At 56.0% G+C, this 16101-nt stretch overlaps 1 protein-coding gene across 1 annotated transcript; it reads left to right on the plus strand.

Annotated features, from left to right (window-relative positions):
- The first annotated feature begins 755 nt into the window (after positions 1–755).
- On the plus strand, positions 756–7973 carry LOC148217903 (uncharacterized). Its single transcript, XM_088158381.1, has 2 exons — positions 756–858; positions 6570–7973. The coding sequence occupies exon 2, from the start codon at positions 6696–6698 to the stop codon at positions 7350–7352; it is 657 nt and encodes a 218-aa protein (XP_088014507.1). The 5' UTR covers positions 756–858; positions 6570–6695; the 3' UTR covers positions 7353–7973.
- Positions 7974–16101: the final 8128 nt, after the last annotated feature.

Here is a 16101-nt window from a genome sequence, read left to right on the forward strand (position 1 = left end):
GCCGCTGCCCGCTGCTCCTTCAGCGCTGCTCTGAGTTTCTCTGCGCTGAAGCCCCGCCCTGCCCTGCCCTGCTGGGACGTCCTGCAGTTCCAACTCCTGCCGAAAAATTGCCTGATACATCTCGTCCACGAGCCCAAGGTCTTTTGTTCATTCCTGCTGTTCTAGCTTAGTGCTTTTCAGAGTCCGGCAGGGGCACTGGGATTGACTGCCCCAGGGCTTTGAGAAGCAAATCCTCTCCTCCATCCTTTCCCATCTCGGCCAGAAATGCTGTCACAGGCTCCCTGGTTCTGTTTGTTATTAATTCCATAGTTGTTGTTTTCTTGCCTTGTTATACATACCAGTAAGAAACTGTTATTCCTATCTCATATCTTCGATTAAAACCCCCTTAGTTTCAAAATTATAATAATTCAGAGGGAGGGGATTTACATTTTCCAGTCCGAGGGAGAGTCCTGCCTTCCCTAGCAAACACATGTCTTTCAAACTGAAAGAAATTTTGGTGCCCAACATTCTCTGCGGAGAACTTTGTTTGTGTTTCCAGGCCAATGGCGGCTCGGGCCCGGGCCCGTTCCAGGGCTGTTCCTCATCTCCGCCTTTGCCCTCCCACAGCCCGGGGGGCCCTGAGAGCGCGGGCCGAGGCTGGGCCGTGTGCAGAGCCCGGCCCTCGCTGCCATTGGCTGATTGTGCCAATGTCACTCCTGGTTGTCGCGCGCTGATTGGGCAGAGCGGGGACAAGCCCCGCCCATGAGGCGGGGTGCAGCAAAGGCGCCATTGTCGGACAGTTTGTGTGGGCCCGGCAGCGGCGGCAGCTGCCCAAGGCCGGTGAAGCCGCGGCGGAGCTCGGAGGCGGCCCCAGCGCAGGTGGGAGCCGCGCTCGGTTGTGCGGGGGCTCGGGGCTCGCTGCGGGCCGAGGGGGCGGCAGGGGGCTCTGGCGGGTTGGTTGTGCCGGTGCCGGCCCGTGTTGGCGCTGGGCTGAGGGCGCTGCGGGAGCGGCTGCCCGCGGTCTCCTTCCCGCTGGGGCCTCGGCAGGAGCCGGTGCCGGAGCAGCGCTGGCTCGTCCCGGTTGCTGTGGGTGGCACAGAGGTGTCTGCCCTGTGGCCGGGGCTGTGCGGGAAAATTCCCGTGGCCAGAGGTTTGTGTGCCCGCAGGAGACAGAGGAGTCCTGTAAAAGTGACTTTATTGATGGACAAAGAGAGAGGCCATGCGGCATTTGCCATGCGGTCTCTCCAGTTGTTGTAGTACGCAGTCTCCTTTTTATCCTCATTTTCCCGGCTGCATTCCCCCTCTCCCTTTCGCCACCGACTGAGGTACTTTGAAGGCTCAGACTTCCCGATCCGACTACTGCATGTCCTCGTTAATATGTACCTCTCCTTTTGTATAACATCCGATATTCATGGCTCTGTTAAGTGTTTCTCCTTCTCGAAGGTCAGGCACTGAGCAGGATCTTGGCTGAGCAGCTGTCTCTGGAAATTAGTAACAGTTTCTGAAAACGATGGTTTCTCCCATTACTTCCTTTTATACAAATCCCTGGCCCTATCTCCAGGCATATTCATCTTACTCTACTCAAATCCTCTTCTTATTTTCTCAGTAATTATCTTTACTGACTTTAATGTCCATTGGCTTAGTCTCTTTTCCTGGATCCTCATTGGTTTGGGATTATTCTCGGTGACCTCATTCCCTGTCCTTTTGTAGCCATTTCTGGATCAGGAGGCCTGGCTGCCACCTGCATCCCCTTGCTCACCTGCTGAATGAGCTGCACTCAGCAAGGTGTCGTGCATGGTAAAAAGATGAGAGTTGCTGCAGCACATCAGAGGAGGAACTGCATTCGTTTAACCCATGGCGCCCCAAAAACTTGTCTAATTCTCATCCTTTCTACATTTCTACCAGAATATGAGCTACTTTCTACTTTCATTTGTTATCTATTTCACCAGTTTTCCGTTATTATCTGTTTGCAAATAGCAGTTTGAATAATCTAATTTTCCACAAATGTCGCCTTCATCTTTGGCGTGGTTTGGTTGTCATGAAGGTCAGGAGCTGGATCTGTCTGCTTCATTATTATTTCGAGGACATCTTGTAATCTAGTCCTATAGTTCGAATGATAAATGGGTATTTTCCCCAGCAGTGTTAATCTGCATTTCTAAAGCTCTTCTGACTGCCTGGAACCAAAGGTTCTCTTCCAGAGCAGGAATTGCATGACTCACATGTGGCCCCCCCACAATCTGCTTTTTACTTGATATCTTTAGTGTTAGAGAGTCAAGGCATTATTTGATTCTGGGCAGGATGTGCAACAGAAATAATTTCATCCACACATAGCCTGAGTGTGCAGAGAAAATCATTCCATGACAAGTGAGTCTTACTGGATTTTTCCTGAACTTTATACAGTCTTAAACCCTTTGGAATCCGTTGGTTTAGTGTTCATTGCTTCTACGTTGGATAGTTCTTAATATCTGGTATCCTATTGGCCCCGTATTACTTTTCCTCTGATGTTAATTAGGTCCACATTCCTGGATTTCCTTCTCAGCCTTTTCCAGACCAGGTGCCTCCATGTATGCCGGGGGCAGTGTCTGGGCTGGGTGTTCCTTGATGTTTGCTGATGTTTCCTTGATGTTTGTTAGCCTTGTGGGTATCTTTTGGGCTATTCCCAGTCTGTTGAGATGTTAAACTCACGTTCATTTAGTGTAACATCCCTTTAAAAACACACTTAATAATTCCTTTCTCCAAGACAAATGCAAATCAAGCCTGCCTAGAGAAATAATTCTGAAAACATTTTTCAACTTGGTATATTTTGCAACCATGGAATCCCGGGCAGCCCAGTGTGTGAGTGTAACTGAGGGGCAGAGTGGAATTGTGCCGTTGTCTTCCCCAGCAGCTGTGGCAGTGCAGGCACAGAAAGCAGCGAAGCTCCAGCAGTGGCAGCAAGGATTGGCCCCAGTGTGTGGAGATGCCAAAGGAGGGTGCCCAGGCAGAGGATTTCAGCAGAGGATCTGTGGGCAGGCCCAGGGGCTTGGCCCGATGTGGAGCCCTGGCTGCTGCTGCGTTGCCTTCAGTGCAGGGTCAGTGGTGCCCTCCCATGCTGCTCCTGCAGCCGGGAATTCCAAATCTCCGGGGTTTGAGAGCCCCTGAGCCCAGGGTGAGGGGTCCCCCCGTGTTGAGCTGTGCTGGCGGCTGTTTCTGTGCTCAGGGACTCTTGGAATGGGCCATGGCACTTGGCCACCAGTGGTGCTTCTTTGCACTCCTTAGGCAGGACCCGATGTCCTGGGTGGATGTTGTGAACAGCAAAGTGCCAAGGCAGGCTCTGTGCCAGCCCAGCTTCCTGTGGCAGAGATTTCACAAGAGACAGGATTCTGGCCACAGACTGCTTGAAATATACATCCCTTATGTCCACCCTGCACTAGGTGGAGAATTACCAGGGCAATGAATTGCCAAGATCACTTCCAAGGGAGATAATTGAATATCTGCCCTGGGTCTGGCTCTTATTCTTGCCCAAGCCAATGGCAAAAGCTGTATCCATTGCATCTTGGTTTCTATCACCAGCTTCCAAAGGAGTTTCTTTATTTCCCCATTCCTTCTTTCTACCTGCCCTGAGCTCTCGGGGTGCAAGGGCTTGTGGAGGTCCCATTGTATTCCTAAAGTAGCCATAACCCCCTGAAGGATCTTTGCTGTAAAAAGAGTTCCCCATCTGAGAGTCTGTTTTTTCCACAATCCTTTATCTTGGAGTTGTTTTAGAAATACCTTAATAAAAGATCCAGAGATTGCTGAACAATGTTACAGTGTTAGCTGGCTTACACTGGGCAGTGAATTTGGCCGCTGCTAAGAGAAGTGGCCTGGCCTAATAGACAGGCCCCCAGAGAACAGAGATAGGCTGGAACTCTTGGGTTACATCCTTGTCTGTCTTCAATTCTGTCCTAAGCTGCAGGGGCTATTGCTCAGAGGGCTGAGCAGCCTAAACTTGGAACCAATCACAGGCGCTTACCTGGGAACATTAAGAAAGATATTTAAGAAAAAGTCAGAAAAATAAAGAGGACTTTTTCATAAGGATCAGAGAGTGCTGTGTTTTCTCTCTCAAGTACAGCAGCAGTCGACTCAACAGAAGAAGTCAGAATTGCTTTTTTCACCCTGTTAGCTGCCATGCTGTCACCAGCAGATATTTGACCCTTCCTGCTCAGGGCATTTCAGTGCCAGGCTCTTCCAAGCACACCCAGCTCTGCCGGTTGAGCTGACCATGCAGGTGGTAACCTGAGCTTGGTCTAATTCCCTTTCCTTCATCAGAGCGTGTCTTGGAGCTCTTTTCCCTTCTCCTGCCCTTGCAGACCCATCCATAAACACATTTTGTCCCTCAGGCCAGGGAATGTCTCTTAAATCTCTCCCAGCCTGGCTCTGGAGCTCTGTCACTTGAATGCAGTGCTCAGTTTGTTCCCAGCCCCCTGTGCAGGCTGTTCAAACAGGAGCCTGGGTTAAACCCTTGCCCTGTCCTCAATTCTAAATCCTCCTGTGCCACTGAACAAGTTTCATTCTGTAATCACCAAGCACTGCTCATCCATGTAGAGGCTCCTTTGGTTATCAAAGCTTTCACTTGGTGCCAGACTTGAACAACAGGAGATCTGCTGCCATCAGTTTTTGGGCCTCAGGTCCCATTAAAGCTGTGGCTGCACAATTCTGCAGACAATGAGACCACTCTGGCCACTGGGCTAAACATTTTAGCAGAAGAATTCCTTTGGCATGGCCCTGTTTAACATCCACATCCAATTCAAATTTTTTTTCTGAGTCTGGTAGAGCCATGGCTGCAGCATCAATCATTTGTTTATTTCATTATCTTAAGTTTTGTTCCATTTCTTGTATCCATACCACAGCATTGAGACTATCTGGTGTTTAAAAGTCACTCAGTGTTCTGGCTAGAACAGAGAATCCTCAATCCAGATCCTGCAATTTCCTATTAGTCGTCATACTTCTTGCAACTCCTTTTTAATCCTGGGTTATTTCTGAGCTTCCCTGGTCTCTCTCTGGGTCAATACACCAGAAGCCTACAGTCAAAATATGTCCCAAATATTTTACCTTTTTCTCCACCATTTGCCCTTTTTTTTAATCAAATATTTAAAGATGCTTTTTAGCCTGAACATTCAGCCATTTCACAGAGGCTTCTTCTACCACTTCTTGTCCTCCTGATTGCAGCAAGTCATCCACATCCTGCATTAACCCAATCCCTGGGGGTGGGGTAAATTCTTGTGATATTTTCTGCAAGGCTTGCCCCAATAAGGCTGGTGCTTCCGTGCATCCCTGCAGAAGGACCGTCCATGTCTTTCTCATTTTCCCTTCTATCTCTTGTTCCCACTCAAAGGCAAAATCCAGTTTACCATCCTGTGTGAGTGGGCATCCCCAGAAAGCATCTTTGCCATCAAGGACTGAATGATGGCAGTGTGAGGAGGGCACCTGGTTGAAGATGGTGTAAGGATGTGAGAGCCCCTGGGTGCTGGGGCCTTAATATGCACTCCACTTTTGTATATCTATCGATATTCACGGCTCTGTTAAGTGTTTGTTGTTCTTCTGGGAGTTCATGAATTGAGCAGGAGCTTGGCTGAGCAGCAGTCTGTGTGGTCAATTAATAACATTTTCTGACCCTGATGGCTTCTGCTGTCACTTCCTTATGTCCACGTCCCCGGCCCTGTGTCCAAGCGGATTCGCAGCCTGTGTTTGTAGAGACCCTTTGCTGTTGTTCCTTGCATGGGGGTCCCCCGTTTTGGGGCCATCCCCCCTGGAGCAGGGTGTCCCGGCTTGGTGCAGCCCCGCCCCTCGGGCAGCGCTGAGCCAATGAGAGCGCGCGGCGGTGATGACGCAGCAGTGTCCAGGCAGAGCCGCAGCTCCCAGCGTTGCCCACCTGGAGCCACCTGCGCCCGGCCCGGGCCCCAGCGCCCCCCTGGATGGGAATTTGGGGAGGTGGGAGGGGGGGAGCGCCAAGGCCGGGCCCCCCCGCGCTGTGGTGGCGGCAGCGGCTGCAGTGGGGAGCGAGTGCGGGCGGGAGCGGCCGAGAGCCCAGCGCTGCCCCAGCCCGAGCTGCCCCAGCTCCATCGCTGCCCCTGCGCTGGGATGCTGTGGGTTTGGGGGGAAGAGGGAGCCGGCAGTGGAGCAGGAGAAGGGAAGGCGAAGCAGGGTTGAAGAACAAGATGATCAAACGCTGCACGTGGGAGGAGAAGTTGGGATTGTGGAGGGGAAAGAGGAATAATGGGAGGAAGAGGAGTGTGAGGAAGAGCAAGGATACAGGAAGAGGAGGAACAGAAACAGGAAGCACCACAAGTTTCCACCCCTCCCTGTGTCTGGAGCCTCTCCCCCAGTCCCAGGAGCATTGCTCCCCCCCCACATTCAGCAGGTGGCCGAAGAGGGGGATCCATGATTTTCAGAGGGGCGAATTTTGGCGTTTATCAGCTTTAGTGGGCTAAATGTTGGTGCCTTGGTTTCTTTGCGGGGCCTGAATCTTTTTATTTTGGAGGTATTTTTGGCTAAATCTTGCTTTTGGGAGAGTTTTTGATTTGTGTCTTTATGCTTGGATAATTTTTGGATTGCATTGTTGTATTTTGCAGGGTCTTACAGACAGAAGATGCTCAATGACTTCCTGAATTGCACTTTGGAAGGAGGAACCGTCAGCCCAAGGTGCTCTCTTGTGTTTTCCCCCAAACCAGGATTTGTCATTCCCAAGGCGTGGGTGGATGGAGGAGGTAGAAAAGCCCTGTAGACCCCTCTCGAGGAGGGGCTGCAAACCCAGCCTAGGGAGCTGCGAGGAGGAAAGACCCTCCCTGAGGCGGGAAGGCGGCCGGAGATCCAGGCAGAGCTCAGAGCTGGTGGAGAAGCCTCCTGGAGGTGAGAAGCCCCACAAGTGCTTGGAATGTGGGAAGGGTTTCAGGTGGAGCTCTGAGCTGATCCGACACCAGAGGATCCACACTGGGGAGAAGCCCTATGAGTGTGGGAAATGCGGGAAGAGCTTCAGGACTATTTCAACTCTGATGAAGCACCAGGTGATCCACACAGGGGAACGGCCCTACACCTGCTTGGAATGTGGGAAGAGCTTTGGATGGATGTCCTACCTGAGAAACCACCAGCGCATCCACACTGGAGAGAGGCCCTACGAGTGTCCCAAGTGTGGGAAGAGGTTTCAGACCAGCTCCCATCTCCTCCTACATGAGCGGATTCACACAGAGGAGAGGCCCTTCCGCTGCCCCGACTGCGGGAAGGGATTCAATCGCAACTCCCATCTCACTGACCATCGTCGCATCCACACTGGGGAGAGGCCCTACGAGTGTCCTGAGTGTGGGAAGAGCTTCTCAGACAGCTCTAACTTGACCAAACACCAACGGAGGCTCCACTAAGGGAAGCCCTGTGAGTGCCCCGAGTGTGGGAAGAGCTTCGTGCTCTGCTCCAGCTCCATCCCCCATGGGAGGATCGGTGTTGGATGATCCCCAGTGACCCCCGTTGGGCAGGGCCCTGGTGATCCATGGTCCTGGTGATCCGTGTTGGGAAGACACCTGGCTGAGGGGACTCTGCCTCATCCTGTCTCCCTGTGGGTACCTGGATGAACACAGGGGCAGGAACGTCCATCAGGATCCAAACTGACTTGGGGAGAGTGAACTTGTTGACTTTCAACCCTAGGAAATCTTCTTTGTTCAATCCTATCTTCTGGTGGCATTCAGGAATACTGAATGGTCTTGAAGGTCCTTTCCAACCTCAATGATCTTGCAATTTTGATTTTTTATTACTAAAGCATGTCTTCTGCAGCCAAATCATGATGAACTGGGGCAAAGACCAAGATTTTGGAGACAGTGCGGTGGAAACACCTCCAGAAAAGGTTCTTCCCTCCCACCCAAGCACATGGATCCTCAGCCAGCATGGACACAGAAGCCCTTTTATTTTGGCCTTGATTTCCTTTTCATTTCTCTTCATCCCTTTAAAACATCCAACACTGGCTTGAAAATAAAGACACTGAACTGAGACATGGGTGGGGACAGGGGGACAATGACATGGTGGGACACAGACATGGAGAGTGACATGGGGACACGTGGACATGGAGGGGGATGTGGCCATCCGTGGGGACATGGGGGGACACAGGCATGGATGGAGATGTGGGGGACAGTGACACGGATGGAAACATGGTGGGGACACAGCCATGGGTGAGGACATGGTGGGACATGGCCAGTGACATGTGGGGACACGGCCACGGCCGGTGCCATGGGGGGAACTTGCAGGGGCTGTGGGGGATGCTGGCTTGGAGGGAGTTGAGGGTTCCTGGCAGGGACTTGGGGCTCGCTGAGGCCTTTGGGGACCCCAGGCCGAGCGGCTCCGGCTGCGCTGGGAGACCCTGGCGGAGGTTCTGGGGCAGCTGCTCAAGGACCCCCTGCCCTGGAGCCCCAGCCAGGCATTGAGCTCCTGGAAGGGAATGAACGTCCTTGTCCCCAGCAGGGAAATCCCAGCACCCCCAGGGTGTCAGGGGCAGGTGAGAGGCCACAACAGGGAGGGGAAAGCCAGACAGAGCTGTCCACCTCCAAAACTGCACACTATAAATTGCAATACTTTGGGATTCCACCAGAAAGAAGCTTTCAAGAGGTGCCTGAATTGAGGGAAAGGGGGATGGGACTCCCAGAGGTAGCAGGAGGGGCCTGGAAGCCTCAAAAAGAAGCATGAGGTCAGGGGTGGTTGACTGGGGGACAGTGGAAAAGGACTGGAAGAGCATGGGAAAAGAGGCGGCTGGTACCCCTAAAGAATTGGTCAGGGCCCTGGGACCGCCAAATTGCATTTAGAGATGTCCCACTCCTCCTTTCTAGTCCTGCCTCCTCTCCAGTCCTTCTCCCAGTCCTTCCTGAGCCCTCCTCTGCCTCCATCCCTTTTCCTGCTCTCCCTGGGCCCAGCACCCACCCTTCATCCCCCTGTTTTTCCAACACCATCACATCCTGTGGTAGGAGCTGGGATGGAGCCAGGGCAGGTCAGGCTGGGGCAGCGCTGGGCTCTTGGGCCAGCCTGGGCACCCCCCATGCACCCCCTCCCCTAATTCCCCTGTTTGTTTATCGGGGTCCTGGCACCTTTGGGGTTGGGGCGGTGCCATCTTGGGGTTCAGGGTCTTCCCAAGGCCCCCTAGAGCAGGGTGAGAAGGGGTTACACGACCATTCCTGGGGGTCCCCATTCCTGATCCATGCTGGGGCCAGTTCTGCGACCCCCCCCCCCCAATCATGGCTCCCCCTGCGGGGTCCCTCCAAGTCTTTCCCACTGGCTCCCAATAAACAGGACCAGGCAAACTGGGAAGCTTTATTTGGAATACTGGGAGCAGCCGTTCGGGGGCAGAGTGACACCGGGCTGGGGGTCCCCGGGGGGAGCACACACGTTCACCCGAGTCCCGCTGGCCCCAGACAGGTGAGCTCCCAGCAGCACCAGTAGCACCAGTAGGGCCCCAGCTCCCCCGACACGCCCCATGCCCAGCGCCGGGCGGTGCCGCCAGCCCCAAAGCAGCCGCGCTGTGCCCTGGGGGGGTCCCCGCGGCCCCGCCCCACGCGGCACTGGGAGCACCAGTCCGGACCAGTTGGAAGCGTGGGCGGGCGGCACCAGAACCCACGGAACTGAGTCCACCACAAGGCGTTTAGAACCCCCAAAATTGGCGGAAACCATCAGGATTCTCCCAAAAAAGGGGTCACATCTGCCCATAAACTAACTGGGAAATCCCCCAAAGCGTTTATGACCCTCTAAAACTGGTGGAAAGCACCAGGATCTTCCCTAATATCAACTTCTGTGCTAGTTACACCTGGGGAGAAGAAACTCAAGAGAGAAATTCTCTGTGTGAGAACTCCCTCTGGGAGTTGATGGGACCAATTGGAGGCTGGTTTGGTTATTGACAGCCTGAACAACCAACTGGAGAAAGTTAGTTCGCTCGGTGAGCACACATTTTGAAGGCGGTAACCCGGGAAAAAACTCTTTTATTTCCGGTGGCTGAGCAGGTAACAACAGCAGAGCCCGGGCTCCCTCCCATGTGGGGGGAGCTCGGGAGGCCGCTGGGCCCCGTTTGCAAACCAGGGAACCCGATGGCCGGGGGGAGGAAAGGCTCATTGATGAGACCTTAGCCCGGCTTCCTCCCCTACGAGCCCGCGGCTCTGGGGGGGCCCGGCTCCTGCTGCTGGCTCGGAGCAGCTTTGGAGGGGCCGAGCCCGCCCAGCCCCCGCACGGCCTGGGGGAGGCAGCCGGGCCCTGTCTGCAAGCAGGGGTGGCCATGGGCAGTGCGGGGCTGCAGCAAGCTCCAGAAAAGCTGATTAACATCTCAGCCGCCCCCACACCCAGCGCCGTGACTTCTGTGGGAAACTTTAACTCTTCAGTGCTCAGGTAAGATTTTGCAGACCTCCGGCTTTCCTTTGAATATGAGAGGGGAAAAAGGAGATGCTCCAAAGTCAGTGAAGCAAGAGCTAAGTTTCTTTAGATGGAAGGAGAATGAGGAGATGCTGTGAAGATGGCTGAAAAATCCTTTTGTAAGATTGTAGGGATGAACTGATATATTGAATATTCCTATAAACCATGGAGAAAGACATGGGGGGTTGGAGATGTTATTGGGGGCTTTGATAGGTTGTTAATCAAAAAGCATCTGTGTTGAGAATCCTTTGCCCCGAGGAGAAAAGGGGATCTCTTTTTCTGGAGATGAAACACGAACAGAGAGAAAGAGAGATGAAGAGAATTTTAGTTTGGAACAGTTAATTCTTAAAAATAAATACCTCATGGGTTTAACATGGCCCATAAGCACAGCTTTGGGAAAGCTGTGAAGATGGGAGGAACTTCACGACTTTGCAAGTTTTTTCCCAGGCAGATGCAAATCGTGAAAGTGAAGCCACGAGAGGACTGTTTTTTTCCCTTCTTGTGGTGAAGTCCCTATGGCCTGACAAGAGGAAATTTCTCTCTCCAAAGTGAACTGAAAAGGACTATTTAACTTGGGAACTGGCTGAAGTAGTTTTTTGTATGTTTTTTTTTGTTATGAAGGTTGGGAGAGGGAAGGAAGGAGTGGTCTGAAGATCTTCTTCTGAATTTGCTTTTCTTTCTCTTTGTTTGTGTAGTTAATAAAGTCTTTAATACCCTTTTTAAGTTTTAGTCCTGCCTTGCTCTTTTGCTCCTGGTTCTGTCTCACAACAGAAAAATGAGTATATTTAAATTGGCAAGTCAAAACTATAACAATGGAGGAGAGTGTCAGCAGCTGCAGCTAAGGGCTCGTGTCCCATCAGAGTCTCTAACGATGGCACCAACGCTGCTGCCTTGCAACAGCCGACTCTGGAAGGCGAGTGTGCCCTCGAGCAGAGCCGCTGAGGTCAGTCAGGGGGACAGGCTGCAGCTGAAGCTGCCAAGCGTTGCTGTGATTCTGGCAAGTCAAGAGAAAACCATGGTGACCACTTTCCCTTACACCCTTTGCCAAGCCACGAAAAATTGTGCCCATAGCATCCCCTCTTTTGGCATCCTGTCTGGTGTGCATGTCTTCCTGAGGAGGTACAAGCCTTCTGGGTGCTGCTGTTCCTGTGCACACTCTGGTCATTTTTCTCTGGTGTCCAGAGCCCCGTTGACAGCAGCAGCTCCACAGGCCAGCTCCAGGAGACATCGTTCTTGCCATGGTGGCAGCAGCTCTGTGGGTCCCGAGCTCAGTGTCAGGGGAGTCTTGGCCACACAGCACAGTGGCCTGGACAGCTCTGGGGACCCGGGCTGATCGCCAGCGCTGCCACTTCCCACTGCTCCTCGCCTGCAGCAGCCAGTGGCCGTGCTCCAGCAGGGCCTCCTTGTCCCTCCTTGTCCCTGGCCAAAGCAGCCTGGGCACCTCGGGGCTGTCCCCACCGTCCTGCTGAGGCCAGGCCTCGAGGGCTTCTGCCACGGGCACCAGAGACGCGTCGGGGAAGCGCCAGAGCAGCCGGCTGGCAGGAAGAAGGTGGCTGTCTGGGGGCTGCTTATGGCCTCTGCCACCCAGTTCCTCAGGGCTTCCCACCAACCCATCCACACAAGTCCTCCTGGCCCATCACAGCCTCCCGCCACCCAGCGCCACACGCATCCCCCTCACGCCTTCCCACTGCCTTCTCCGGGCAGGCCTTGGCAGCACCGCAGCCCTTCATGGCCTCCCACTGTCCCGTGCCCTCCACGCCTCCCCCAGGCCTGCCTGGCTGCTGAAGGAGCTCCAGAGGAGCCGCATCAAGAGGCACCTCAGAGCCCTCAGCAATCCAGCCAGCAACACACGGGCAGGACACAGATGGCGCTTCCAGGCTGGCAGAGGGGTGCTGGCCATCTCCAGGGACCGGTCTCTCAGGGATCCCCGCCGCAGCTCCGGCCTCTGCCCGCCCGCTCTGTCAGAAGCCTTAAGGCTTCCACAGAACCACCAAAGGCCAAGGGCCTTTTGGCCACTTTCCCTTCCACTCCGCATGCTTGGCCAACTTGCTGAGCACAAGCACCCTTTTTGCCCTCTTCCCCATTGGCCTGAAGACTCTGGGCACCAAAAGAAAGCTCCTGGACCTCTGTGTATGACAACAGCAATTTATTAATCCTACAGTGGGGTGAAATCAAGTCCTTGAAGTGCAGAGGTGTTCCCTGCAGGCTCAGGTGGCCCCAGCAGACGCAGCCTCCCAGATCAGTTCTCCACAGTGCTCACGCAGGACAACCAGCCCCTGCGACACAGGGAAGGCCGTGACTTCCAGAGCCGGCGGAATCCATCTCGCATCTGCTGGAGTCGGGAGGAGGGAATGCTCTGTACAACTCTGGTGATGTACAGAGTCTGAAGAGCCAGGCATGAGATGGCAGGGCTGGTGTCATCTGTCATGTCCTGAAGGGCTGGAAGAGAGAGGAACAGAGCCACAGTCAGAGCCTGCATCTGCAGGGACCTGGGGAGACCCTCCTGCCCCATCCCTCCCACACGGCAGCTCTTGCCAAGGCCTGGAGGAAGCAGGAGACAGCAAGGATCAGCTGGAAGGCGCTGGCCACGAATGTCCCTCCCGCAGGCCCCTGGAAGGTCTCTGTGCTCTGCCCACGCCGCCCCTCGTGCGCGCAGGGAGCAGAGCCCTCCCAGCCGGGGCAGGGAACGCAGCTGCCAGCGCCAGCCCCCGCTGACAGCCCGCTGGCCTCACTCACCCCTGCACAGGAGCTGCAACTCTCGCTGCTGCTCTCTCAGGAACCGCCCGGCCATCCCTGCCAACACAGAGCCTGTCACGGCCCCAGCCGCACAGCTGCCCCGCAGCGGCGCTGCCAGCCCTGCGGCCACAGCAGCGCCTTCCCCTGCAGGGCTCAGGCCCGGCCCTCGCCGCATCCTGACGCCCAAGGACACGGCTGCGAGAGGGCGGCAGCGGCGCCGAGGGCAGGCGGGGCTCCAGAGCCCCGGCCCGGATGGCGCTGCCGGGGCAGCAGGCGGGGCTGGGGCCGAGCTGCGGCGGGGCGGGGAGGGAGCCGGGCTTGTGGCTCACCAAGAAACCTGACGGCCGCCTCTCGCAGGGGCTCCTGTGGGCTCCGCAGGTACGGCAGCGCCTGGCGCAGCAGCTCGGCCGCTCGGCTCCTGTCCTGTGCCAGCTGGAGAGAGCGGCAGGGCACGGAGGGAAGGGTTGGCGCGGGCTCTGTCCCTTGGCCCCGGCCTGCCCTGCCCGCACAGCCCTGAGCGGGGCAGAGGGCCCGGCAAGGCGCGGGCTTGATGGAGCTCGGGGCTCCATCAGCTCCGGCCCTGGGGCCAGAGGAGCCTGGAGAAGAGCCCGCGTGGGCAGCCCAGGGAAGGGAGCAGCGTTCTTACCAAGCACTCGCCAAACCTCCACATCTGATCCGCCATCAGCAGGTGCTCAAGATCTCTCCTCTTCAGGAAGCTTAGTGCAGAAAGCAGCGTTTCACAAGAGGCCTGCAGAGCAGCAGAGACCCAGAGATGGCACCGCAGCCCAGGGCACAGGACCTGCCTCCCTGTGCCAAGGCCAGGAGGAGGCTGGAGCCCATGAGGTGCCCATGAGGTGCAGGGAGACAGCTGAGCCCCCTGCCAGGAGGACAGCAGCGCCCAGGAGTCCTCACCTCTGCCACACGCATGTTCTCATCGTGGCAGTTGAAGAAGAGTGGCAGCAGGCTCTTGCTCACAAGCATCTTGAGGGGCTTTTTACCCTTGGCCGCTCCCAACCTCATCACCTCTTGGAAGAGGCGAATGGAGAGCAGCTGCACATGGCGGTTGTCCTGTTGGAAAGGAAGCAAAAGCCCTCCTCATCAGCTGCTCCAGACCCCTCTGTGCACAGGCCCAAAAATCCACGGGGCCCCACACTTGGGGGCAGCACCCAGTGGCCGTGGCTGGGGGCACAGAGCCTTACGTTGTCCAGCAGTGGCCAGAGCGCGCCAGCCAGCCGCAGGGCGATGGGGCTGGGTATTGCGAGGTGTCTGTGCGAGAGCAGAAAGCTGAGCACCGCGACGGTCATCTCAACGATGTCTTCATCTGCATCCCACAACAGGTCCACAAGGCTTTCTGTCAGGCTGTACATTCTAATGTTCTGCATGGAAGACAAGGCAGGGCAAGCCCACGCTGCTGCTGCTGCTGCTGCCGTGGAGCCCAGGGGCCGAAGGCCTGTCCTGAAGCACTCGGGCAGCTGAACAGCAACGCAGGAGAGCTGGGAGCAGCTGCCACAGCTCCCAAAGCCCAGCCAAGCCCAAGGGGCTGCTTTCCCCAGCCCCACGCTGCCAGCACAGCTTCAGCCGCTGCTGTCTTCTCACCATCGAGGGGTCCTTGCTGAGCTGCACGAGGCCTCTGAGCACCAGGCGACGCATCTCCCTGGACGTGCTCTGCAGGCGCCTTGCCATGATCTCCAGGAGGCTGTCACCCCATTCTTTGATGTCCAGGAGGTCGAGGACCTGAAAGGCACAAAGCAGTGACCGGCGTGCCCAGCTGGCAGGAGCTCAGAACTGCACAGGCCTGAGCCAAGGCAGCAGCACAGGGCACGGGCACCGTCCCAGGCAGCTGCGGCTGTGAGAGGGCAGAGAGGTGGGAGGCAGCTCAGCTGTGCTGCCCATGGGGCTCACCTCCACAAGGAATGCCATGGCGGGCAGCTGCCAGTCTGAAGTGTCTTGGCTGAGGAGCTCCAAGAGGCAGGAGATGAAGCTGCAACACCAGATCATGGAGACACAGCGCATCTCCCTGGTGGGGGGGAAAAGGCATCATTGCCCCTGAGCCGAGAGGGCAAAGCTCTCCCAGGAGTGACCCACGGAGCTCTGGTCTTTTCCCAAGCACCCCGTGGGCGCTTTGGGAGGCGGCTGTTCCCGGGCACCCTCCTCTGCCAGCCTTTTCCAGTCTGCTCGTCCGTCTCTTTGTGACAAAACCCTCTCACCCCTGCCCATGGGAACTGTGTGGGGCACCCTGGGCACAAGTGCCGGGGGCAGCAGGGAGAAGGGGGTCTCACCTGGCCAGGAGTCCCACTGCATAGTGGTGGGTGTCAGTACAGAGCAGCGTGTCCCAGCCAGCCTTGCCTTCCATGGCTACCACAACACGCTCACACTGCACTCGGCAGAGCAGGACCTTCAGGGTCTGCACAGCAAACCTGTGTGCAGAGCAAAGCCCAGGTCATGCTGTCAGCCCTGGCTCCTGCCTTGGAAGGGATGGGGAGACTGGGAGGACTGGGATGGAGCACCTTTGGGGGTTGGTGGCAAGGCCCAGTTGCTCCTGGCACCCCTTCCAGAAGGTATCAACCTCCTCTGGCGTATCCAGTGCGCTGATGTAAACTTGGAAGAGCAGACACGGAAAGAGACGGGGAAAATACTCCAACACTATAGGTGGGCACCAGGTCAGGTTGAAGACCCTCCACAGTGTCACGGTTGCCTGTAAAAAATGAACCACCCAGAGACAACACTCAGTGCCAAGACATCCGTGTGGCAGGGCCCGAGCATGCCAGGGAGAGGCCGGGGGAGACACCGCGGGGGCACCCAGCCTGGTGCCCCTGAACCTTGCCCCTAAGGCAGGTTTCAGCCCAGTGCCTGAGGCAGAGAGATGCAGCTGGGGGGAGGACAGAGAGCTAGCTGCTGGAGAGGTGGCCTAGGGGCAAGCCAAGGTCAGTTGCAGGAACTCACAGCCAGGGCAAAGACTCCTGTGCTGTCGCCATCGGAGGTGTACACACTGTCCACTGG

The sequence above is a fragment of the Sturnus vulgaris genome, unplaced genomic scaffold (genome assembly GCF_052056855.1).
Source record: "Sturnus vulgaris isolate bStuVul1 unplaced genomic scaffold, bStuVul1.hap1 Scaffold_198, whole genome shotgun sequence".
In the NCBI taxonomy this organism is placed as follows: Eukaryota; Metazoa; Chordata; class Aves; order Passeriformes; family Sturnidae; genus Sturnus; species Sturnus vulgaris.

Coding starts and splice junctions, on each gene's coding strand:
- LOC148217903 (XM_088158381.1), top strand. CDS start 6,696: ATGGAGGAGGTAGAAAAGCCCTGTAGACCCCTCTCGAGGAGGGGCTGC.